The following is a 26998-nucleotide window of genomic DNA, read 5'->3' as shown; positions in this document are numbered from 1 at the left end:
TTCTCTAATTCCATCCCAGGTGGTTCACTTTCTAACAAAGTTCCAAAACCTAGATATAGACCAGGTTCTGTGAGAGAGAGCATATGTTCACACGTATCCATAAACTACTGCAAAATATATACCTGAAAGCAGAAGTACACTAGAGTTTGCAGTGAGTACCCCCCTAACACTTCCTCTCCACTTAGTCCAACCTTTGGGTCCATGATTGCTCAACAATTTGTTTGGCTTTGTATGTTAACTCTCTTTTCAGACACCAGGTTCCAGATGCCATCAGGATGCCAGCCAGGCTTCCCTGGACTGAAGACCCCACCAATGTGTCCTGGAGCTCTGCTTTCCCAGTGACCCACCCTACTAGGGAAAGAGAGAGGCAGACTGGGAGTATGGACCGACCAGTCAATGTCCATGTTCAGCGGGGAAGCAATTACAGAAGCCAGACCTTCCACCTTCTGCAACCCACAAGGACCCTGGGTCCATGCTCCCAGAGAGATAGAGAATGGGAAAGCTATCAGGGGAGGGGATGGGATATGGAGATTGGTTGGTGGGAATTGTGTGGAGTTGTACCCCTCCTACCCTATGGTTTTGTTAATTTTTCCTTTCTTAAATAAAAAATAAATTAAAAAAAAAGAGAACAAGGTGTTGAGTGAGGCGTTACAGGGCAAGTTTTATTAAAAGCAATAGGGTGAAGAGGGATAGGAGGGAAGTGAAGAGGCACTATTGAAAGGAAAGAGATGGGAGGGGAGCCCTTAAATAAGGTGCCCAGACTCGGAAAGGACTGGGATCTATTTATAAAGCTCTATTTATCTTTTCTATCCAGGTGGAGGTTTCACAGGCTGCACCTATATTTACCTCTTCAGCTCCTGATATGTTTACTCTGACTATTGCATCAAAATCTTGCCCTTCACATAACTGCATTTGTAGGCACTACCAGTGTTACCTATTTGACTCACTGGGACATCTTGAACATGGTGTATCTCTCTTTTTCAAAAAATTAATTTTTATTTGTTATTAAGTTTGTTACAAGATTACAAGATTACAAGATTACAATTTACAGTTCCACGCCACACTCACCACTAAAGTTCCATATCCCTACCCTCCAGCTTACCAAAGATAACCACTATTCTCCTCACAAGTCTTACAATACACTTTCTTCTATTTTGTTTGGATTTTTTTTTGTGTGTGTATGGGGGGGGGTAAATTCATGTAAATCAGATCTCTAAATTCCACATGTGAATGAAACAGTGCGGTAGTTGTCTTAAGTCTCTAACTTATTTCATTAAGCATTATCACTTCCAGTTCCATCCATGTTGTCCTAAAGGACACAATATAATTTTTTTTTATCACAGAGTAATATTCCATAGAATATATATCCCATAACTTCTTTAGCCAGTCATCTGTTGATGGGAATTTAGGCTTCCACTCTTTGGCTATTGTGTATAGTGCAGCTATGAATATAGGGGTAAATATGTCCCTTTAGTCTTTCAGTGTCCACTGAATAAATGCCTAAGAGTGGTATTGCTGGATCGTAAATAAGGCACTTCTATTTTAAAAAAAAAAAAATTTGTAGTTAATAGGAGTGTATATTAACACCCTTCCTGCCACCAAAGGTCTGTGTCCCTGCACCCACCCCATGAAGCTAAAAATCTACTTCACCTTCCCGCCAGAGTTTTTTACTTTGGTGCTATACTCCAAACTCGGTCAAATTCTGCTTTGCGTTTCCATTTCATTCTTCTTTCTCAGCTTCTGCTTTTCAGTAGGATCTTAAATAGTACTTCCTTTTTTATTTGTTTAATGACTCTCCATAAAGTTTTTCAAAGGGGCTGTACCAGTTTGCATTCCCACCAGCAGTGAAATAGAGTTCCCTTTTCTCCACAACCTCTCCAACACATATCATTTCCTGGCTTATTGATGTAATGTGGTTAATATATCAGTCTGGAAAGGTTTTGTAAGTTTACGACAGTAACAGATGTACATTTAGCAAAAACAAAACAAAACTTAAGTTTGGGAAATTTAACATTTTGTTTTTGCCTCCAGGGCTATTGTTACGACACTGAATCCACCTGAAGGCCTTATTATTATTATTATTATTATTATTATTATTATTATTATTATTAGATAGTACAGAGAAAAACTGAGAGTAGAGGGGATGGAAAAGAGAGGGAGAGAGAAAGACACCTGCAGACCTACTTCACCTTCACTGTTTGTGAAGCATCCCCCTGTAGGTGGGGAGCTGGGGGCTTGAACCTGGATCCTTGAGTGCATCCTTATACTTAGTGCTATGTGTGCTTAAATGGATGTTCCACCACCTGGACCCCATCAGAAAATATTTGCAATGACATATATTTCTCAGTTTTCACATTTAGTGTTCTTTTGTTATTGTGCCAGCAGGAGGTGATGGGGGAGGGGAGATTTTATTCTGAGTCATTAGGTCAGGTCAGTGTCTCTGATGTCAATAAGGGGTCTTCCTGCTGCTGTTCCAGTCTCTGTAGAGCCAAACAACACTGGAAACTAAGAAGTTACAGTTGTAAATTGGTGAGCTTTTAGGTGATTTTCTTTTTTATTTTTAACAGTTCTTCGTTGCTTAAATTTGGAACTCAAAGTGGTGTGACTCAGCCATCAATCTCCCAATTTGGTGCCAGCTGTCCCTGAGCACTGCTTGTTAGTCCCAGGGATCACTCCCTTACTCCCTTTCTGTCCACAAGTCACAAATGTCTGTACTCAACCATGGCTTAGGTGGATTTCTTTTTCTTTTTTTCTTCTTAATAGTTGTTTCTTTGATTCAGATCCAGAAGTGGTGTGCCTCAGCTGTCACTCTTCCAGTTTGGTGCCAGCCATCCCTGAGTAGAGCCTTTTAGTTCTAGGAATGCCTCTCTTACCCCTTTTCTGTTCACGAAACATGTGTCTGTACTCACTTATGGCTTGGTAAATTTCCAAAGAAATCATGGTGCATTTTGTTGTGTTTTTAGGTGATTTTCGTTGCTTTTCCTAGTTAACCAGAGAGAGTGAAACGCTGCTGCTGCTACTCCATAGCCAACCATATGGAAATCTCTGAACATGGCTTCTTTTGATGGCCCATCTCTCCCCCCTGCCTAAAGTCACTATCCTTTTCTGTATTAGTAGTGTCACCTCTTTACAAAATGCAAAAGGTGGTGTGGAACATACTTTGAATCAAACAGACTATTATCTCTAACTGCCACACTGAGAATTTTTGGGTGAGTTGTTGAGGTAAACTGATTCAACTCACTGATTTCTCCTTACCTATCACTGCAAAAGAATTTCAAATCCCAGTTCTCTCCTTTTCAAGCTATCTGCTGATTGTTACAAAACTCTACAATGTAGCCCTCTTTCTGAAGACTATCAACCAATAGAAAAAATTCAAAGCAAAGAGTTCAGACCACTGACTTGCTTGATCTTTTAAAATTCCTTTATGCCTGAAGCCTTTGGAACAAAGCTTGGGACTGTCTCTTGCTTGTGCACCCAAGTCACCAGCCTTATTCCCAAACTTGCCTTATTGATTATATCACAGCCTCATTACTTCTCAGGTGACATTAGAAATGTTAAAAGTATTGCATTTCACCGCAAACAAAAGTAAACTCCAAATGGATCAAGGACTTGATGTTAGATCAGAAACTATCAAGTACTTAGAGGAAAATGTTGGCAGAACTCTTATCCATCTAAGTTTTATAGGCATCTCAAATTACACAAGTCCAACTGCAAAAAAGGACAAAACCAAAAATAAACCAATAGGACATCAAATTAAGAAGCTGTGCACAACAAAAGAAATCACCATCCAGAGACTCCTTACAGATTGGGAGAAGATCATTACAGGGCATACATTAGACAAGAGGCTAATGACCAAAATATATAAAGAGCTCATCAAACTCAACAACAGTGAAAAAAGACAACCATAAATGGGGAGAAGATATGAACAGAATATTCACTAAAGAAGAGATCCTAAGGCCAAAAGATTTAAGAAAAAATGCTCCAAGTCATTGACTGTCGGAGAAATGCAAATAGAGACAACAATTAGATACCACTTCACTTCTGCAAGAATGTCATACATCAGAAAAGGTAGCAGCAACAAGTGCTGGAGAGGTTGTGGGGACAAAGGAACACTCCTGCACTGCTGGTGGGAATATATATTAGTCCAACCCCTGTGCAGAGCAGTCTAAAGAACTCTCAGAAGGCTAGAAATGAACCTACCATATGACCCTGCAATTCCTCTCCTAGGGATATATCCTAAGAAACCAAATATACCCATTCAAAATGATTTGTGTATACCTATGTTCATAGCAGCAAAATTTATAATATCCAAAACCAGCTACTAAAAATGGTGAATTCACCTTCTTCATCTCATCTTGGATGAAGTTTGAAGGAATAATTTTAAGTGAGATAAGCCAGAAAGAATGACTATAGAATAATCTTTCTCATGGACAGAATTCAAGAAATAAAAACAGAAAGAAGAAACACAAAGTAGAACTTGGACTAGGTTTGTTGTACTGCAACAAAGTAAAAGACTTGGGGGTGGGCTTTCAGGTCCTGGTGCATGATAATGGAGGAGGACCTAGGCTGGAGGTGAGAGTGTTTTGCAGAAAACTGAGAAATTTTACACATGTACTGTATTTACGTTAAATGATTAATCCCCCTAACAAAAATAAAAGATAAAAAAGTTATAGCTGATCTTATCAATGAACTCAGAGTTGCATAGTTTCTAGATATTATTTAGTCATATGAATCTTTAAAAAAATATGTTGCTAACAGTCAAAGTGATTCAAGTTTAGCAAAGTAGGAGGATTTAGGACATAGCATAATGACTAGACAAAGAATTTCATGCCTGAGTCTACATGGTGTCGGGTTCAATCTCTAGCACCACTATAAGCCAGAGCCAAAGAGTGCTCTGTTAAGAAAAAAAGAGAAGAAAAAAATTACAATATAGTATGTTTATTTCATGAAGCAACAAATAATTCCTATATTAAATTTAGATGGAATTATAGAAAAATTACAGTGAAATTGAATCAGAGATAAGAAAGCCAATATGTTATAGCTTTATACAAATGAAACACTAATGACATTGCTTTTAGAAGCAATGAAGTACTCAATCATTATAAGGGTTTTGGTGGTATAAAAACAAGAAGATAATTTTGGTGATGTTTTCATATTTTATATGTAACATATTTATGACTACATTTATCTTCATGTGAAACTTATTTCCTTTATGTGCTTTGTAAAATAATGAGGTAGTTAAGATGCTGTTATTTATTTGTTGTTTATTTTCGGAGGCTCCAGCTGGCCAGGCTAGCATTGCGATGGTAGAGAGACTCGAGGACACACGGCTGGGCAGGGAAGCTGTATTTCTTTATTCAGGAACAACGATTCATAAACTAACACAAACTAATCACCAAACAGAACTCTCCTGCCTCCTTCCCCCGCGGCGGCACCAAAAACTCTAGAACTCTGTCACTCTGGAACTCTGTCGGGGTTCCTTCCTGGGGCGGGGACAAGTGGGCCCACCAAACTAGCAGGACTAAACCACAATCAACTAGAGATGGGGGGAAGGGGACCAAACCACTATGAGGAATACCAACATATTCCCCCTTTTCTTTTTAACTAAATGACTACAGTATCAGGGGTGTGCGGAGAACAGAAACCTATATCGTACAGGCATTTTCAAAAAAGAAACTGGTACAAACATGGAGAAACATGTAAGCAAGTAACAAGAACCAGTGTGTTGCCAAGGGAGGGCCTGAGGGGGCCTTTTTTTTGCCTCTGTGGGCAAAACTTTATCAGCTTAAAAAAACATTTCTTGCCTCTGGGGGGCGTACTTGCCTCGACAGGCATTTGCATGGGGGTGGGGAACGACCTAGAGTCCCAAAGGCAGCTGGCTGCAATTTACTTACTATGAAACAAAACTTGTCATTAGCATAATCATAGCGCAATCTAACGTTTCTAATAGAGAAGGAATTTGAGACTTTTACATATCAACAACGTCCTTTTAACATTTTGTTATACTCATTTAAGATGGAGACACACCCTAGGTGTGCACAGGAAAGAAAACCTCAGGCATGAGAATAATTAGCATAGCCATTGTGTAATCTACCATTTCTAATAGAGAAGGTAATCGAGAGTTTTACATATCAACAAGTCTATTTAACATTTTGTTACACCCACTTAAGATGGAGACACACCTTAGGTGTGCGCAGGTTTTGTTTAGACCAACTTAGTTAAAATATATTGATTGTTTGCTGTACAGTATCCAGTATCTTGTATATAGCTGTGCTATTGGATACTGTACAGCAAACCATAACAAAAGGACTTTTCAAAGTTAACCCAATTACCAAATAATGTGATGATAACATTCACTATCGATTGTCTTTTTGAACCATAAGACAGCAGGAACCTCACATCTCCACTATAGAGCCCCTACTTCCCCCAGTCCTGGAACCCTTGGATAGGGCCCACTTTCCTGTATGCGTCTCCCAATCCATACCAAATAATATTGCATCCACCGATCACAACCTAACCAACTCAATGATTGCCACCTCAACATGCTTCACCTCAGACTGTGTCCAGAGACTTCACGTGTGGAATGACAACCGTTCAGCTTCATTACTCGGGTGAGACCTTTCCTTTTATAGTACACTCTAATTTCATCTCAGGTGGTTCACTTTCTAACAAAGTCCCATAACCTAGATATACACCAGTTTCTGTGAGAGAGAGCTTATGTGCACACGTATCCATAAACTACTGCAAAATATATACCTGAAAGCAGAAGTACACTAGAGTTTGCAGTGAGTACCTCCCTAACACTTCCTTTCCACTATTCCAAGCTTTGGGTCCATGATTGCTCAACAATTTGTTTGGCTTCGTATGTTAACTCTCTTTTCAATCACCAGGTTCCAGATGCCACCAGGATGCTGGATAGGCTTCCCTGGATTGAAGACCCCACCAATGTGTCCTGGAGCTCAGCTTCCCCAGAGACACACCCTACTAGGGAAAGAGAGAGGCAGACTGGGAGTATGAACTGACCAATCAATGCCCATGGTCAGCGGGGAAGCAATTACAGAAGCCAGACCTTCCACCTTCTGCAACCCTCAATGACCCTGGGTCCATGCTCCCAGAGGGATAGAGAATGGGAAAGCTATCAGGGGAGGGGGTGGGTTATGGAGATTGGGTGGTGGGAATTGTGTGGAGTTGTACCCCTCCTACCTTATGGTTTTGTTAATTAATCCTTTCTTAAATAAAAAAAATAAATAAAAAATTTATATTGATTGTTAACTAATTTTACCTCAGACTTTAAATGTAAGTTAATTTTATCTTTATGAGAATTATGTTGAAAACCTTTTTCATTTAACTTTGCCTAGTAAGAATTTAGCCTTAAAGTTACATTTTTAACTTAAAGTTATTGTTTACCAAACTTTAAAAATACACATAAACATGGTCATTAATATACAATGAGAGAAACTTTTGTTACGAAGACATGCCATTTTAAACACGAATTTAGATCTGTACTGTCTTAGTTGTTGGGGGGTCACCATCCGGAGGTGGCCTCTCAAGCAGCTCCACTTCTAGGAATTGCAGGTTGCGATCTCTGCACAAATCTCTGCGTACTCCAGCTTGTCTGCCTTCAGACCAGAGCTGGAGATCTCGGCCAGGGGGCCCAGTTTCAGCAGGGGGCCTGTGGTCTCTGGGGGGGGGAGGCCTGGATCTGTCCAGACTTCATAGCACGAGGGCGGGTGGGCCAGCCATGCAGAAGGCGCAGGCTGAGGTGCCCAGGGGTGGCGGCCAGGATAGGCCACCGCGGCCCTGCCCCATGGCCCTGCCATGTCTGCTGCCCTGCTCGTAGTGGCCGAGCAGCATGGAGGGAGCCCGCGCCCAGTGCCCTGCGCCATGCGGTGGAGAGCCCGCTCCTGTGGGCTGGCCTCGGGCTCCTGCGTGTTGGCATCGGGCTCCTGCATGTTGGCATCGGGCTCCTGTGTGCTGGCGTCAGCCTCTTGCGGGCTGCGGGGCTGCAGGCGTGGTGCGCGGGGTTGTCCCAACGTGGCTGGCTGGCTGCTTCACCAGGTGGAAACGGCAGCTCCGCCCCTCGCCCCCCAACCGCTGGCTCCTCCAGGTGCTGCTGGCTGCTCTGAGTGCCCCCGAGCGAGTGGAAACCACAGAGTGGTCCAGAGATAAATGTTCCAGAAACAGCAAAACAGTCTTGTGAAGAAAGAGCAGAGGCCTTTGGAGATCTCTTCACAAGCAGAAGAAAAGGCCATAGTACATAGGTAGCCAAATTGTCTTCACTTATCTGAGAGATGCGCAGGTCAGGTCCATGTGGGCGCCATTTGTTGTTTATTTTTGGAGGCTCCAGCTGGCCGGGCTAGCTTCACTGGCGGGTAACAGAGATGACCAGAGACACACGGCTAGGCAGGGAAGCTGTATTTCTTTATTCAGGAACAACGATTCATAAACTAACCCAAACTAATCACCAAACAGAACTCTCCTGCCTCCTTCCCCTGCAGCGGCGCCAAGAACTCTCGAACTCTGTCACTCTGGAACTCTGTCGGGGTTCCTTCCTGGGGTGGGGACAAGCGGGCCCGCCAAACTAGCAGGACTAAACCACAATCAACTAGAGATGGGGGGGAAGGGGACCAAACCACTATGAAGAATACTAACAAGATGCTATGAGCATTTTATGATTGATCATTTTCAAGGCCCTAGCACCACATATTTTGCTACTGGCTAGAAGGCTTGATGCTATTAACACACAATTTCTTCTAGAATTTTGATCACAACAGTAACCAAAAGCAAACAAACAAACAAATGAAAACATTGCTCTGGTATCTCTGTTCTTGCAGGTGCCTCAGTTACCAAGAGGCTAGATGTGTGGTGATTGGGAAGGCATGTTAATGGTTTCACCTGGCTTGCTTGCTCTGAGATGCAGCCTTTCACTTCCCTGTTTCTGTACTGTCTTATTCCCCACAGTTGAAACTGTTTTCCTACTCATTTTAAAATGGCAAGATGAGAAAATGTAGGCAATGGCTATCTCTCTTCATGGCTTTTCTTTAAAAGCGGACTTTTGTGCATTTGCTTCTGTCACACTAATTGCTGCAAATTGAATTGAGCGCATCTCCAGCCCAGCAGTTAGCACAGGCAGGCAATGCAGCTGAAGAGCTTTAATCAGATCATGTCCTGAGGCCCCCAGACTTCCTGAAATGAAGATTAGTAGCCTCCCAGCTCTGCCCACGCTAACAGCTTTTGCTCAAATGTAGGTGTTATTGGATGAACTTAGTTTAATGTGAGAAAGAAAATCTGATGAAATTGTGCACTGAAGAACTGAGTAACAAAGGGTAAAAAGCCTCAAATAATAGAAACTTGGGTACCAAGTCTTAAGGACTGCTCTTACATCATTGTGTTATTGCAAGCAAAGTGATCTGAAAATTAATTCATTCGGCTGCACTCCATGCAAATCTACCACTCTTTTATTAGTTTTTGTTTTACTTTTTATTTTTTTATTTCCTTATTGGGGGGCTATTGGGGGTTACAGATGACAGTAAAATATAATAGTTTGTGCATGCATAACATTTCTCAGTTTTCCACATAATAATTCAACCCCCTCTAGGTCCTCCTCTGCCATTATGTTCCAGGACATGAACGCTCCCCCACACACCAGAATCTTTTACTTTGGTGTAATAAACCAGCTCCAGTCCAAGTTCTGCTTATTGTTTTCCTTTCTGACCTTGTTTTTCAACTTCTGCCTATCAATGAGATTATCCCATATTCATCCTTCTGTTTCTGATGTATTCTTTACTCCTTTGATTATTTCCTTAACTAGTGTTTGGATGTTGACTTCATTATTTTGTGTTTCACCCTTTGGGGAGCTTTTAGCTGGACTCTTGTCCTGGTTCATTTCTCCAATATTTCTCCTTGTTGGTTTAACCATTTTATATATTATGTTATGAGGTCCCTCTCTCAGTACTTTTCAAATTACTATCACTCTTGCCTAGACTGACTTGTGTCTAAGTAAGGTAATTAAAGGGTTCACAGTTGTGGAAGTTGACAGTTGTTTCGACAGTATTTTAATCCCTAAATTGGAGCTCAGTGGCTTAAAAGCCTCTTTTGTTCTTTTTCTTCCAGGTAGGCTATAGGAGCCTGAGGGCTTTTAAACTGTAAGTAGGCTTCCTAGCTTAATCACTGACTCCTGACCAAGAGATAAAGCAGGGTGGTGCAGAGATAATCCAGTGGTTATGCAAAGAGACTCTCACAGCCCACTGCTAGGCCACTGAGGTATAAATCTTCTCCTGAGTTTCCTGGTTAGTTCTCTGTCCCCTGGTGTCAGTACAGGGCCTCCCTGCTGCTGCTCCAGGTTCTGAGGGCAGTAGCAATGGAGATTCACAGTTGCATTTGGTGAGTCTCAAGGGAGTTCTTTCCTCCCTTCAGTCGTCTTTTTGTTGGTGAAACAGACTGGAGGTAAAGTCTCAGTTGGTAAACTGCCTGACTATTACCAGCCACTTAATCTCTCCCTAGGTTCCTCTCTGTCCATGAGCCACACATGTTTGCACTCACTGGTGATTTGGTGCATTCCTGACGTCATTTTAGTCCTGTCTTGTTGCGGTCCCAGGTGGTTTCTTTTTCTGTTTCTGACTTATTCCTTTATAAGTTTCATTCAGTACTTCTTATCATTTCACTGGTGGCATCTTGGTCTCTACTGATATTTGCACTAATATATCTTTCTAAGAAAACAATATGTATGTTAAAAAACTACTGTGCCTGTTAAATGTGAGAGCTAGGGAAAGAGGAAGAGAATGGTGGATCAATGTAGGTACTGGTCAAATGACAGTGCAGGAAAAAGGGGAACTTTACTTTGTGTTTCCCCTGTTACCACTTCTCAATTTCTGTCCATGAGAGAGATCATCCCTTATCCATCCCTCTTATTTTGGCTTATACTACTTAACATAATACTTTAAAGCTCCATCGAAGATGAGTTGTAGAAGGTAACTTCATCATTTTTTAAAATTTTATTTATTGGGGGATTAATGATTTACAGTCAACAGTAAATTACAATAGTTTGTACATGCATAACATTTCCACATAACAATAAAAACCCCACTAGGTTAAATGCTTATCAGTCTTAAAGTTCCCCCCCCACCCCTGGAGCTTCACCACTCTGGGTTAAGCAAGAGAGAGACAGAGACAGCAAGGGAAAAACAACACAGCACTGAAGCTTTCTCCACTGCAGTGGAGGATGGGCTCAAACAGAGGTCATGCACTTGGCAAAGCAAGCACACTAAGGTAAGCTAATGTACAGGCCCTGGTGTTAGCCTACACACATCTTCTTGTGTAATTTTATCTGACTACACTCAAATGAAGAAAACACATACTTTGATTAGGCTAGATTTATTTCATACTTTTTTCTAGAGCTTGAGCATAAAAGAAAGGAAAAAAGTGGAGGTGGTGAAAGGTATACAGTATAAATTGAACTTTATTTACTATTTTTGTTTGAAACACATTAACTGAGTTAGAAGAAACCTATAAGATAGCGAAGAAAGTGAAATCCATGTAAGGGACTTATATCTGGAACATCGCAAAGGTGACATAAACTAAATAAGATAAAGAAATTTGTTTCTGATACATTACAATTTCTTTCCTTCTCAGAAAAAAAAAACAAACAGATTGAAGATGTAGAAAGATCAAATGACCTAGAGTAGTCAAAAAAATGTGAAAAGGAAAACTGGACATAAGCTTGGATATAATTCTATCATATTTAGAAACTACTAAAGGTAAGGTGGTGGCACACCTGGTTGAGCGAACATGTTGCAATGTGCAAGGAAGGACTCAGATTTGAGCTCCCAGTTCCCACTTGCAGGGGGGGAAGCTTCAGGAATGGTGAAGCAGGACTGCAGGTGTCTCTCTGTCTCTTCCTCCCTTCCCTCTTGATTTCTGGCTGTATCTATCCAATAAATAAAGATAATTAAAAAAAATTAAAAGGCCACTAAATTAGCCTAGTATATATCTGTGACTATTGGGAATAGATGAAACTTTTGGATTGGAGACAAAGGATTTTATTGCTTATGGCATAAAGTCACAAAAATCAGGAAGCTTTTTATTTTTCTTCTGTCCTTCATATTCTACAAGGTCAGCACAAGGGATGCCTGCACCTAAGGTCAAGTATGTTACTGGAGATGAAATAAAGTGTTCATAAACTGATACATGGACAGAGTGTCATGCAGTAGTAAAAGGAGAACATTATGATATACTCTGAAGCATGATTAAATCTTAGAAACAGGGAAGATTAATAAAAAATTCCTGATGTTGTCGGTCAGAGTTCATGGAGCCGGTATGCCAGGCTAGCTTTGTGGCGGGAGACAGATGATCAGGGACACACGGCTGAGCAGAGAAGCAATATTTCTTTATTCACTAACGAACGGTTCAAAAAACTAATCTAATCTAATCACAACCCAAATCTGTACTGCATCTTTCTCCTCTGGCGGCAGCGTCAGGAACCAAGGAAGTACGTATGATAGGGGGCGGAGAAAAGAAAAGAGTGCCAACTAGCAAGGACTAAACTAAAATCTCCTGGAGACAGGGGGAGTGAGACCAAACCAATGTAACAGAATGGCCATGTAAATAGACCACAACGTCAAGCAATGTAACAGAAGGGATCCCAGAAGCAGAACTAGAAGCATACCAACATGACATGAATGACTTCATGGTGTGCAACTCAATTTACATGGCATCCATAGAGACAAAAAACAATGTACTGACTATCTTGGGTCAGGAATGGAAATGTGTTGGAAAGAGAATACTGTAAGAAATTAAAGTAGTTCAGACTCATCAGGTCTTTTTTTTTCTACGTTTGGATCCTGAGCTCCACTTTCCATCCATTAATATCCATTTTTCTTAAAATTCTTTGCATATTCTAGGTAAATGTGAAATGTTCCTGTGATTCCAACCAAATTGGTGACAACCAAATTGTTACCCAAAGCACACTGATTCTAAACCACCTCATGGATTTTGTGGTCTAGATGACAGGAAATAGACAAACATGATGTGGATCTACCAATATTTTTATATTACCACAATTTTCCCCTAAGAGTGTACTAGGACCTTTAGAGACAGTAACAGTATCACAATATGAATATAAGATCCAGTATATAAAAGACAGATAAGATGATTTCTCTGTCCTAGAAGTGGACCACATATTAGTCTCTAAGTACTAGAGAGTGGAGTAGAGGGTGGAGGGTGTTAAAGACTTGTACCAGAAGGCAGCTGAGCTGTCTAATTCGGGAAGTGGATTCACCTTTACTAATTCTCAGTATTCACATCTGTGTAGTATAGACAATGCTTTTATCCTGCTTATCCAGAGGGCTGACAGAGAAAACTGAAACAGGGAGCTAGCAAGTAGCTCAACTGGTAAAATACACACATCAACATTCAAAAGGGCCTATTTTAAGCCCCCAATTACTACATGGGAGCACCTACATGGGAAAGTTTCATAAGCATTGTAGTGGAGCTATGGTATCTCTTCTTCTTTCTTTGTTTCTTTTCAACTCTGATATATTTAGACATCAGAGAATTATGAAAAAGGTGAAGGCTCAGAAGCCAAGGTTAAGAAAAGAACACACACACACACAGGGCGCAAAGCGTAGGGACCAGCAGAAGGATCCTGGTTCAAGCCCCTGGCTTCCCATCTGCAGGGGAGTTGCTTCACAGGTGGTGAAGCAGGTCTGCAGGTATCTGTCCTTCTCTCCCCCTCTCGGTCTTCCCCTCCTCTTTCTATTTCTCTCTGTCCTATACAACAATAACATCAATAACAATGATAATAATAACCACAACAATGGCAAAACAACCAGGGTAACAAAAGGAAAAAAATGGCCTCCAGGAGCAGTGGATTTGTGGTGCAGGCACCAAGCCTAGGCAATAACTCTGGAGGCAAAACACACACACACAAAAAAAAAAAAAGAAAAAAGAAAAAAAAAGAAAGAAAGAGAAGAAAAGAACACACAAGGCATACCTAACATTTGTTTCCTCTGTTTCCATTAAAGGATTTACTGATTCTAAATCAGCAGCCAAGCAGCTAAGCAAAAATTTGTCATTTGTCCTTGTCAAAGGATCAAAGAAACATCAGTTGGTGTTTAGGGTCTTTCAAAGAAGGACTCTGGCTTAAATTGAAACCCTTAAAAAGCAAAATTCTACATATAAGGGTTGATGAAATAATAGACCAACTCTCAGAAGTTCAACTTTGAATCAATCTAGTACATACCTACTACTGGGGCAAAAAAATTTGCTATATAAAAATTTTTATATACAATGTTTGGCATTTGAAAAAGCACAGTCAGGCAAGAAAAACTCAAAAAGAAAGCATAAAAAGACCCACACTTTAAAATTCATAGCACATTATCATATTGAAGTTACAATTCAGGAAAAAAAATCCTTTGAAATTTTAACAGAATATTGTAAGGATCAGTAATTTTTAAAAGTGTTATATCTACATTAAGAAGTAATAGTAAACTCTGAAATTTTCAGATCATGTAATAGTTTTATAGTTGTATTAAAAAAAATCTATTGCCTTAAACCCAGCAAGGAACCTTCCTTGTTGTTAAAATTCGGCGGCTCTAGCTGGACGGGCTAGCTTCACGGGAGGGTAACAGAGACGACCAGAGACATACGGCTGGGCAGGGAAGCTATATTTCTTTATTCAGGAACAACGATTCATAAACTAACCCAAACTAATCACCAAACAGAACTCTGCTGCCTCTTACCCCCGCAGCGGTGCCAAGCACTCTCTTACTCTTCAACTCTGGAACTCTGGAACCCTCTCAGGGTTCCTTGGGGCAGGGCCAAGCGGGCCCGCGAAACTAGCAGGACTGATCCAATTTTCTTGGCAGGGGAAGAGCTAGAACAACCCAATGTAAAGCATATAACAGTTCCCCCTTTTCTTTTTAACTAAATGATTACAGTATCAAGGGTGTAGGGTGAACAGAAACCTATATCGTACAGGCATTTTTTAAAAAAGAGACTGGCACAAACATGGAGAAACATGTAAGCAAGTAACAAGAACCAGTGTGCTGCCTCAGGGAAGGCCTGAGGGGGCCATTTCTTGCCTCTGTGGGCAAAACTTTATCAGCTTAAAAAAAAACATTTCTTGCCTCTGCGGGGCATACTTGCCTCGACAGGCATTTGCATGGGGGTGGGGAACGGCCTAGAGTCCCAAAGGCAGCTGGCTACAATTACTTACTATGAAACAAAACTTCTTATTAGCATAACCACAGCACAATCTAAAATTTATAATAGAGAAGGAATTTGAGACTTTTACATATCAACAACGTCTTTTTGACCTTTTGTTACACCCATTCAAGATGGAGATACACCCTAGGTGTGCGCAGGAAAGAAAACCTCAGGCATAAGAATAATTAGCATAGCCATTGTGTAATCTACCAATTCTAATAGAGAAGGTAATGGAGAGTTTTACATATCAACAAGTCTATTTAACCTTTTGTTTAGACCAACTTAGTTAAAATATATTGATTGTTAACTAATTTTTACCTCAGACTTTAAATGTAAGTTAATTTTATCTTTATGAGAATTACATTGAAAACCTTTTTCATTTAACTTTCACTAGTAAGAATTTAGCCTTAAAGTTACTGTTTACCAAACTTTAAACATACACATAAACATGGTCATTAATGCACAAGGAGAGAAACCTTTCTTACGAAGACATGTCATTTCAAACACGAATTTAGATATGTACTGTCTTAGGTGTTGGGGGGGTGCGTGGTCCAGTGGTGGTCTCTTGGGCAGCTTCACTTCTAGGAATTGCAGATTGCGATCTCTGTACAAATCTCTGTGTACTCCAGCTTGTCTGCCTTCAGACCGGAGCTGAGGATCTCTGCCAGGATGTCCAGTTTCGGCAGGAAGCCCGGGAGGTTCGGGATCTGTCCAGAATTCATAGCACAAGGACAGGCGGGCCAGCCTTGTAGAAGGCGCGGGCCGAGGTGCCCAGGGGTGGCGACCATGATAGGCCACCGCGGCCCTGCCCCATGGCCCTGTCATGTCTGCTGCCCTGCTCGCAGTGGCTGAGCTGCATGGAGGGATCACATGTCCAGTGCCCTGCACCACGCGGTGGCGAGCCGGCTCCTGTGGTCTGGCCTGCGTGCTGGCATTGGGCTCCTGTGTGGTGGCATCGGGCTCCTGCGTGTTGGCATCGGGCTTCAGCGTGTTGGCATCGGGCTCCTGTGTGGTGGCATTGGGCTCCTGCGTGCTGGTGTCGGGCTCCTGCATGCTGCGGGACTGCGGGGCTGCAGACTGCGGGGCTGCGGGCGCGGTGCGCGGGGTTGTCTGGGCGCAGCCGGCTGGCTGGCTGTTCCACCAGGTGGAACAGGCAGCTCCGCGCCTCACCTCTTGCCCGCTGGCTCTTCCCGACTCATCTGGCTGTTTTGAGTGCGCCCGAGCGCGTGGAAACCACAGAGTGGTCCAGAGATAAATGTTCCAGAAACAGCAAAACAGTCTCGTGAAGAAAGAGAGAGGCCTTTGGAGATCTCTTCACAAGCAGAAGAGAAGGCCATAGTACATTGGTAGCCAAATTGTCTTTACTTATCTGAGAGATGCGCAGGTCAGGTCCATGTGGGTGCCACTTGTTGTTAAAATTCGGAGGCTCCAGCTGGCCGGACTAGCTTCACAGGCAGGTAACAGAGACGACCAGAGACATACGGCTGGGCAGGGAAGCTATATTTCTTTCCACAAAATCTCAGGCCCCGAATTTGTACCATTCAGGGGTGAACCATTTTTATGAAATTGGGACCAACAATCTCTCTTCCAATGAAATCCCTTAAGACATTTTGGACAAACAGTACGTGGTCTCTGGCTCCCTGACTGAAAGCGGGGTTGCTCTGGCTGGAGGCGTGGTTTCCCTGACTGGAGGCGTGGTCGCAACTTATCAGGACATTGGTTATGCCAATGTCTTTGGCGACCGCACTGAAAGCAGGCCCCATTTTGCTTACGTGGGGCAACTGCATAGACCTGTGTTGTAGCGGGTGCCCCATAATTGCTCCACTCTCTGAAGAGAGGATGGTTCAACACACTCTGCCATTTGAGGAAGACTGGTCCTGAAATGAGTGCAGCCTAGAATGTTCCTAGCTGTGACCATGGAATGTGGGCTCAGACTGACAGGAATGCAAAGTTTATAAAGGCTTGGGGCTAAATATAAATAGACATGGACCCGAGGTCAGACTGATGGGGTTTACAGTTAATGGTATTCATATACTACTTTCTAGTCCTATTCTCAACTCTGACACCAACTCCCCAGACAATACTTTTAGACCACACGCATGTTAGCTGTCAGGCTCAGGCAAAAATTACTATAGTAGTCATGGGCCCCTTGGAATATACCTAAAACAGACCTCTTACCATCTTCCAACATGAAGATACCCAATTTCATCTGCTATACTCTCACCTTTAGGTTCTTGATTATTAAACTATTTTTTCTGCTTTATATCTTAATGCTTTTCAGCCACCAAGTTCCAGATGCTACCACAACGCCAACCTGACTTCCCTAAGCAGATGACTTCACCAATGTGTCCTGAAACCCCACCACTTCTCCAGAGCCCTGCCCCAATAGGGAAAGTTAGAAACAGGCTGGGTGTATGGATAAACCTGTCAATGACCATATCCAACATAGAAGCAATTAGAAAAGTCAGATCTTCCACTTTCTGCTCCCCATAAAGATTTTTGTTCCCAGAGAGATAAAGAATAGGCAAGCTTCTAGTGGAGGGAGGGGATATGGAACTAGGTGGAGGAAAATCAATAGTCTGGAATTGAACCCCTCTTATCCCACAGTCTTATCAATCATTATTAAATTAAATCAAATTAATTCAAAATTAAAAAAATAAAATATATATTAATAAAATATATAAATAAAATTCTTGCCCACACAAAAAGCACTGACTTTATCCAAAAATTTTTGATTAATTATCCTGAGCAACTTACTTTTTACATTTTACTTGAGAGTTCACTTGGATTTGTAACTATGCTTAATATTCTAGCACTGTCACAGAATAGACCATTTTACTAATCAAATATAGCCACTTTGAATATAATGGAACAGTATAATTTCTCTTCCCCAATTGCTCTGCTACTTAATTTATTTAGTACTATCAGAGCCATCCCTAGGCCAAGAATGAAATTTTTTTTAATATTTATTTTATTTATTTATTCCCTTTTGTTGCCCTTGTTGTTTTATTGTTGTAGTTATTATTGTTGTTGTCGTTGTTGGATAGGACAGAGAGAAATGGAGAGAGGAGGGGAAGACAGAGAGGAGGAAAGAAAGATAGACACCTGCAGACCTGCTTCACCACCTGTGAAGCGACTCCGCTGCAGGTGGGGAGCCAGGGTTCGAACCGGGATCCTTATGCCGGTCCTTGTGCTTTGCACCACCTGCGCTTAACCCGCTGCGCTACAGCCTGACTCCCACAAGAATGAAATTTTATCATCACAATGAAATAAAGTTGGTTTTGATGTAAGTACAGGAAAAGAAGACCATAATATGACTGTTAACTCTGAAGAATGCAAGCAGTACATGTAAAATAATACAGGATAAATTTTCAACTTGATACAATTTTAAAGATAATTGTCAAATTAAGTAACTTAATGGAGAGGCCAAGTTTATCTCCGAAATGGCAGTGATGTGGACAAGATGTAAGGGGGTGGGGGTGGGGGAGTCTATTATATAAGACCAGTAATTGTTTATAGAGTGGTTGAGTGCTTTACTGGCTGTTTGCCATTCTTTAGAAATCTTCTGTTAAGTCTGAATATTTTGCCTATTTATCTCTGTAGATGAAATTTATCAACTGAAGTCAGGTTTCTAAATTATATCTAGAGATCTGCTGCATCAAAACCAACTAGGCAAACGCTAGAAGAAGAAAACCAACTAGATTATAAGATAAGAGAACCATATTCTTTCTTGCAAGACAAATAGTAATGAGGAAGGAGTAAAAATGAATCCTTATTCCAAATTTATCCAGACAGCAAGGGGAGGTAGATGAGTAGTAACTACTATGATGTTTTTTGTCTTAAAAGTATTTATAATTGAAGAAAACAAAATTTAATAGACTGAAACTAGCAGGAAAAAAAGAATGTTTTCCTTAGCAAGATGTTATTAATGGGGTTGAGGAGACAGCATAAGAGTTATGCAAATAGATTTTATACCTATGGTTCTGAGGTCCCAAGTTCAATCCTTAGCACCAGCATAAGCTAAAGGTGAGCAGTGTTCTGGAATCTCTCTCTCTCTCAGTATACATATATACGTATATATATATGTATATATGTAGTATTTTTTAAAAAGGGGAAGATCTCATAACTACAAATCTAGAAGGATCTAAACTGACTCTATCAAGGCACCCAAAGGAAAGACTATATCCATAAAGAGGTGTCAGATAAAGAGACACTGAAAAAAGTCATTCCCTGGGCAGACCATCTCATCAATGTGTCTTGGAACCTCATTGCTTCAGAACCCTGCCCCACTAAGGAAAGATAGAAACAGAATGAGGGTATGGATCGACCTACCAAATGCCCATATACAGCAGAGAAGCAATTACAGAAGCCAGAATCCCACCTTCTGCACCCCAAAAATAATTTTGATCCATATTCCCAGTGGGGGAGAAATGATAGGGGGAAGATGACCACAGGGCTCTGGAACTGGAGAAAGGAGGAAAAAGGAAGGGACATTTGGATGTAATAATAGGTGCATGAGTGACTTAGAAAGAAAGAGAAGATGAGACCTTAAAAAAAAGCCTAAATGTATACATATATAGTCAGACAGTTGTAGAAATAATAGTTAATTCATATTGCAACCTTGGGAGAACTGCTGTAGCTTATAATGAAGGGATTGGAGATTTAGAACTCTGGTGGTGAGAATGGTGTGGAGTTATACCCCTGTTATCTTCTAATTTTGTAAATTAATATTAAATCACTAATAGATATTAAAATATAATAACTTTAATTCATTATTACAAATTAGATGATATCAAATTTTTTTGAATAAGATACACTGATAGTGGATCAGAATGTGTCAGATTAGTAGCATAAAACTGCTTCACAGAGGTGAAGCAAATCAGTTTAGGTTAGTTTTATTAAAAACAAATTTTTATTAGTGATTTAGAAGTGATGTGCCAGAGTATAAGATAATACGGGTATACTTCCACATCACTAATCTCCAATGCTCTGTGCCCCAGCCCCACCTCTCCAAGGAGGACTACTACAGTTCTCCCAGTGTCTTCAATACGGGCTACTTTTTTTGAGTTCATACGTTTTATGCCACCTGTGCTAACCCGCTGCACTACAGCTCGACTCCTGAGTTCATACATTTTAATTCGCTAGGTTGCACATATAGGTGACTGAAACTACCCAGTAGTTGCCCTTCACTTTTTTTACTTCACTAAGAATTCAGTCCCATCCTGAAGGATAAAATATCGTCTTTTTTAATTGCTGAGCTGTACTCCATTTAGTATATGTCATAACTTCTTTATAGTATGTTAGTGTTTGTCCCTTCCCTTAAATTAGATTTATAACCATCAGACAAGTTCCATAAGAAGTATATGTATTTAAGCTCTTTTAAAGATATATTTATTTATGAACAACTATATGCCACCAAGCTAGAGAAACTGGAAGAAATGGGAAAGTTCCTAGATAGATATAAACCTCCAAAATTAAACAAAGAGGAACTGGAAAATATGGACAGGCCAATCACAGCCAAAGAAATTGAAACAGTTATCAAAAACCTTCCCAACAATAAAAGTCCTGGAGCAGATGGTTTTACAAATAAATGCTACAAAACTTTAAACTAAGAATTAATACCTCTATTTTTAAAGCTCTTCCAAATGATTGAAGACACAGGAATACTACCTTCCAGCTTCTACGAAGCAAACTTCACCAGATATCAAAAGCAGACAGGGACACAACAAAAAAATGAAATTATATACCATATATCTCTGATAAACACAGATACCAAAATAAACTGTCACTATTTAGAGATGACATGATACTATATGTAGAAAAATATAAAGAATCCAGCAGGAAGTTCTTGGAAATCATCAGGCAATACAGTAAGGTGTCAGGCTACAAAATTAACAAACAAAAGTCAGACATTCCTTTATGCAAACACTAAATTAGAAGAAGAAATCCAGAAATCAATTCCTTTTACTATAGCAACAAAAACAATAAAATATCTAGGAATAAACCTAACAAAAGAAGTGGAAGACATGTATACTGAAAATTATGAGTCACTATTCAAGGAAATTGAAAAAGACACAAAGAAGTGAAAAGATATTCCAGGATCATAGATTGGAAGAATTAACATCATCAAAATGAATATACTACCCAGAGCCATATGCAAATTTAATGCAATCTCTATCAAGGTCTCATCCAATTTTTTTTAGGTGAATAGAACAAAAGCTACAAATGTTCATCTGGAACCAGAAAAGACCTAGAATTGCTAAAAAACAATCTTGAGAAGAAAGAAAAGAACTGGAGGCATGACACTCCCAGATCTCAAACTCTTTTATAGGACCACTGTAATCAAAACTGCTTGGTATTGGAATATAAATAGACACACTGACCAGTGGAATAGAATTGAGAGCCCAGAAGTAAGCCCCCACACCTATGGACATCTAATCTAACACAAAGGTGCCCAGACTATTAAATGGGGAAAGGAGCATCTCTTCAACAAATGGTGTTGGAAAATTGGGTTGAAACATGCAGAAGGGAAACAAGTGGTGGTGCACCTGGTTGACAGCACACATTATAGTACTCAAGGACCCAGGTTCAAGCTCCCGGCCCCTACCTACAGAGGGAAAGCTTTGCAAATGGTGAAAAGCAGTGTTGCAGGTGGGTATTCCCTCTAGGATTCTGGCTGTCTCTATTTAATAAGTAAATAAAGATAATAAAAACATCACACAGAGGAATGAAACTAAACCACTATATTTCACCCAAAACAAAAGTACATTACAAATGGGTCAAAGACTTAGGTGTTAAACCAGAAAGTATCAAATACTTAGAGGAAAATATTGGTAGAACTCATTTCCATCTAAATTTTATAGGCATCTTCAATGATATGAATTCAATTACAAAGAAGACTAAAACAAAAATAAACCAATGGGACTATATCAAGTTAAAAAGATTCTACAAAGCAAAATAAACCACTACCTGTTGCTTGATGCGGCGGCGGGGTGTGATGGAGAGAGAATCTAAGTGCAGAGGGAACACAAATCTTTATTGTTGGGTCAGACGGGTGGTTCAGGCCATGTGAAGCCAGCCAAATATTGGCCATCCCCTGCTACCTCACCAGTGGGCAAGAGAGGGAGTGAGGGGAGGGAGAGTAGGCGGACTTTTTAGGTCAACACCCCAGAGTGATGTGTTGGGCCAAGATTGGTTGGGGGAAAGCCCTGAAAGTACCATAATACTCTGTGTAGAGTGGCAGAGTCTTGTCTTGGGGAGACATCTGCACAGCAACTACCCCTTACAGAATGGGAGAAAATTGTTACATGTCATACACCAGAGAAGAGGCTAATAACCAAAATATATAAAGAGCTTATCAAATTCAGAAGAAAAACCAAATGAGCCCATCCAAAAATGGGGAGAGGATATCACAATAGAAGAGATCCTAAAGGCCAACAAACATGAAAAAATTCTCCAAGTCATTGAATTCAGAGAAAAAGTCAAATAATGATAACAATGAGATACCACTTCACTCCTGTGAGAATGTCATACATCAGAAAAGGTAGCAGCAATAAATGCTGGAGAGGTTGTGGGGACAAAGGAACCCTTCTGCACTGCTGGTGAGAATGTAAATTAGTCCAATCCCTGTGGACAGCAGTCTGGAGAACTCTCAGAAGGCTAGAAGTGAACCTACCCTATGATCCTGCAATTCCTCTTCTGGGGATATATCCTAAGGAATATATCCAAACACGCCATGTAAAGAGATCTGTATATACCTATGTTCATAGCAGCATAATTTGTAATAGCCAAAACCTGGATGCAACCCAGGTGTCCAACAACAGATGAGTGGTTGAGTAAGTTGTGATATATATACACAATGGAATACTACTCAGCTATTAAAAATGGTGAATTCACTTTCTTCACCTCATCTTGGATGGAGCTTGAAGGAATCATGTTAAGTGAGATAAATCAGAGACAGAAGAATGAATATAGGATGATCTCTCTCATAGACAGAAATTTGAAAATCAAGATCAGAAGGGAAAACACTAAACAGAACTCAGACTGCAGTTGGTGTATAAAGTAAAAGACTCTGGGGTGTAGGGGAGGGTTCAGGTCCTAAAAGGAGAGGAAGATCTAGTGGGGGTTAAATGGAAATATGGAAATCTGAGAACTGTTACACATGTGCAAACTACTGTATTTTACTGTTGACTGTAAACCACTAATCCCGCAATAAGGAAAATTTTAAAACAATATATTTATTTATTATGGGCAGGTAGATAAATCATTCTGGCATATGTAATGCCAAAGATGGTTTGAGAGACCAACATCCTGACCCACTGTCTTTAAGATCTTAATGTTCACTTACTCCAATTCGATACATTTATTTGAAGATTGAATTAAAATGTTGCAATTTTTAAAAATCAGACAATTCATTTAACACATTCTAAGGAAACTTCATTGTATATACACAAATAACAATTATTAGGTATTGAAGATACACATGTAATTCCATTTTGTAGAGCCATTCTGTTGCTTTTTACCTGAAGATTGAAATGGGTATGATAGGTATAATTGGCTTGAGCAAAACATGCTCTAGTCCTCACCGTGTAGCTCCTTATACAATTTAATAGAGAAAATAGACTTAAAAGTAATCGTTTGGGTTGATAAGATATCTCAGAGTTAGAACACAGGACATGCACTTGCCTAAAGTCCCTGAAGGCCCAGGTTCAATCCCTATCATCACATGACAAAGCTGAGCAGTAGTCTGCATCATTATTTGTCTCTCAAAAATAAATAAAATTTTAGGAAGCATTTACATTAAGAGTGTAAATTATATGAGCTTTTGAACCATACAAGAGAATATTATTATGGTAGATGTTTAACTTTCTATAATTCTCATCAAATGTTTTCTTACAAAATATTCTGATATATTTTACTGTAAATTTAATATAACTTTAGAATTTTTTTTAAATTGGGGAAGTGCATGTTTGCCAAAGTAAATAGACCTTGCAGTATTTATCTTTGTACTCAGTATCTCACCTCATTTATTTATGTCTTATCAAATATCATTCAATACCTCCTTTTAACATTTATTTTAGAGAATTTATCAAGTGGTATACTGAATAAATTTCCCTTTGATTCTTTTTCATGTTGAGAGCAAAATCCTTTTGTTCTTAGATTTCCAGGGGCCAACTTACCTGTCAAACAGCTCTCCTCCTGTGACCAGTTCTAGAACCAGACTGATTTCTGTAGGAGTTTCAAATATCTCTTTAAGTTTTATCTGGGGAAAGACACAAATAAATGTACCACAAATTACTTACTTTCATCTTTCTTGGAAATGGCTACAACAAATCTCTGTGATAGTACTTCCTGGGAAGATTGCTAATAAAGAACTCCTCATTTCAGCACAGGCAGTATTTTGTCATTTTTGTTACTATCTAGTTACCTCATTTCCTCAAAGATCCATGTAATCCTTGGGATTACATGTTTCCTTTGGAAATCTGAAACCTACTTCCCTTAAAAAAACTTCTTTAGTTTTGCTTAAAAGTTCTATCTTCTCAATTGCTCCAGAATTAAAACAAACAAAACTTCCTAAACTATTTGAGAGCCTCATGGCCACTTCTGATGAAAATGCCTTCTCATTTCGAGAAAGCACTTGGAATTTCATGTATGAGGCAGGACAGAGTCAGCTTTAAGTGTACTTGTAGGGAAAGGATAGTCTCAACAATTAAAAAGGTGCTGGTAGATAACAAATGATGAGATCCTCAAACAGTTTTTTGATTAACCATAACAGGGTTTTCATGACACTCATTAAGTTTTAAATATTTTCCTTAGCACATGGAGACTTCAGAAGTGAAAGGAGGTTTGGATGGGTGAGAAGAAACACAGGGATAATCTGCTAAAATGTAGAAAATTCCACATTGGTCTTTTTAGCTTTTTAAAAATGACATGTTTTGCATTTTTTTCTTCATATTTCTGGCAGGTAGAGGTCTGAGATGGGTTCTTTGAAGGTCTCTCTTTTTGACTTGCAAATAACTATCTCCTCACTGTATCTTCATATGACTTTTTCCTTTGTGTGGGAGCACCCATTTTGATCCAAGGATGCCAGTCAAGTTGAACTAGATCCCACTTTATTAGTCTCATTTTAACTCAGTATGGCTTTATACACCTTATCTCCAAATAAAGCCATACTCTGAGGCAACTGGGGGCTAAGACTTCAACACAGAAATTATGAGGGAATACATGGAGTACAGAAGCACATGGAGGTTTATCACAGGTATCTAAAATACTAATTTTTTTATCAGAAATATCTTGGGGGGGGAGGAGTCAGGCGGTAACACAGCAGGTTAAGTGCAAGTGGCACAAAGCGCAAGGACCAGCACAAGGACTGGTGTAAGGATTCCGGTTCGAGCCCCTAGCTCCCCACCTGCAGGGGAGTCGCTTCACTGGTGGTGAAGCAGGTCTGCAGGTGTCTATCTTTCTCTTCCCTTCTCTGTCTTCCCCTCCTCTCTCCATTTCTCTCTGTCCTGTCCAACAACGACGACATCAGTAACAACAACAATAACTACAACAATAAAACAAGGGCAACAAAAGAGAATATATAAATAAATAAATATTTAAAAAGAAATATCTTAGATCTATTCTGTTCAGATAACTGATTTCTCTGAAATAGAAATGACAGATAATGTAAAATAGTGATGGTGTATATATGGCAAATGTACTGCTTACCCAAAGCTCTTCTCTTCTTACCATATTGCATATAAAACTCAGTTTTTGTTCAGAATTTTTAACCTTAAATTACAGGTCATGACTGACTGAAACTTATGATTCTTATCACCAACTTCCTACACTCTATTCATTTAAGGTTGCTCTTGTGACGTGACCAATTCTGGCATTAAAATCCAAAGAGAATTCTGAGTGAAAAACAAAACAAAACAAAACAAAACAAAACAAAACAAAAACCTTGTGTTGTTCTCATGAGACCCAGCTAATAGAGCTTTTGTGCTCTTCTCTGTCTTGAATATAGATGCAAACATTTGTAAAGCAATCATTTTTGGACGAGATGATAGGATTGAAGGTCGACCAATCACTGAGGATAGTAGAACCTATGAATGTAGTGTTTCTGGGTCCCTGCAGCATCACTGATGAGCTGAACCAATGCTAGCAGCCATTTATTTCTTCCTTTTGGTAACATAAGACAATGCAGGTAACATCACCTTACATCACCTTATTCAGCTTTTCTTTCACTTCTAGCTGAATAAACAGTTAATCATTGGCTAAGTTTTAAGCCCTTTGTCTTGAGCCTAAGTAATGCAAACTAACCTCTGGAACAGTGCAAGTTTCTCAGAGAAATGAGAACAATATTGACTTTAAGTATGTGACTCAATTAATAAATACAACTTATACCTGAAAAAAAATTTCATTTGTTTCACTTAGTTTGCTCACAAAAATGTTCTATAAGACTATTCTTCCAATGCCTTTGTTTGGACATAACTTTGGACAGAACTTCTGGGGATATTTCATTTTCCTTACTCAAGCAAATCATTTATTTTAATTGCGGCATTGTTACTGTGACAGATACCATCAAAGAAAACTGAAGTGACTATGGAAAGCATTGTATTTTCTTTATGGGCTTTTGCAGCAATAAAATATTAATAAAATGGGCATAGAAAAGAAGGAAAAAGGGCAACAAAAGGGAATAAATATTAAAAAAAGAAAGAAAAGAAGGAAAAATACATTATTAGAGCAAAATGCAACTACCCAAAATTTAGTTATCTTTTCATGCATAAAATAAAAATATAAAAATAAAGAT

The 26998-nt window shown here is 39.8% G+C and overlaps 1 protein-coding gene across 3 annotated transcripts in view; it reads right to left on the bottom strand.

The window, feature by feature from the left end:
* CAMK4 (calcium/calmodulin dependent protein kinase IV) overlaps positions 1-26998 on the bottom strand; it is a 267756-nt gene that overhangs the window by 63291 nt on the left and 177467 nt on the right. For all 3 annotated transcript variants that reach the window (XM_060201264.1, XM_060201263.1, XM_007531867.3), the window contains one exon: positions 24384-24466. In XM_060201264.1, coding sequence (XP_060057247.1) covers positions 24384-24466 — 83 coding nt within the window. The remainder of the gene's footprint in view (positions 1-24383; positions 24467-26998) is intronic.

This window comes from Erinaceus europaeus, chromosome 11 (assembly GCF_950295315.1).
Source record: "Erinaceus europaeus chromosome 11, mEriEur2.1, whole genome shotgun sequence".
NCBI classification, from domain to species: Eukaryota; Metazoa; Chordata; class Mammalia; order Eulipotyphla; family Erinaceidae; genus Erinaceus; species Erinaceus europaeus.
Note: the sequence above shows the minus strand (reverse complement) of the source record. Positions and strands in the feature narration are given on the sequence as shown.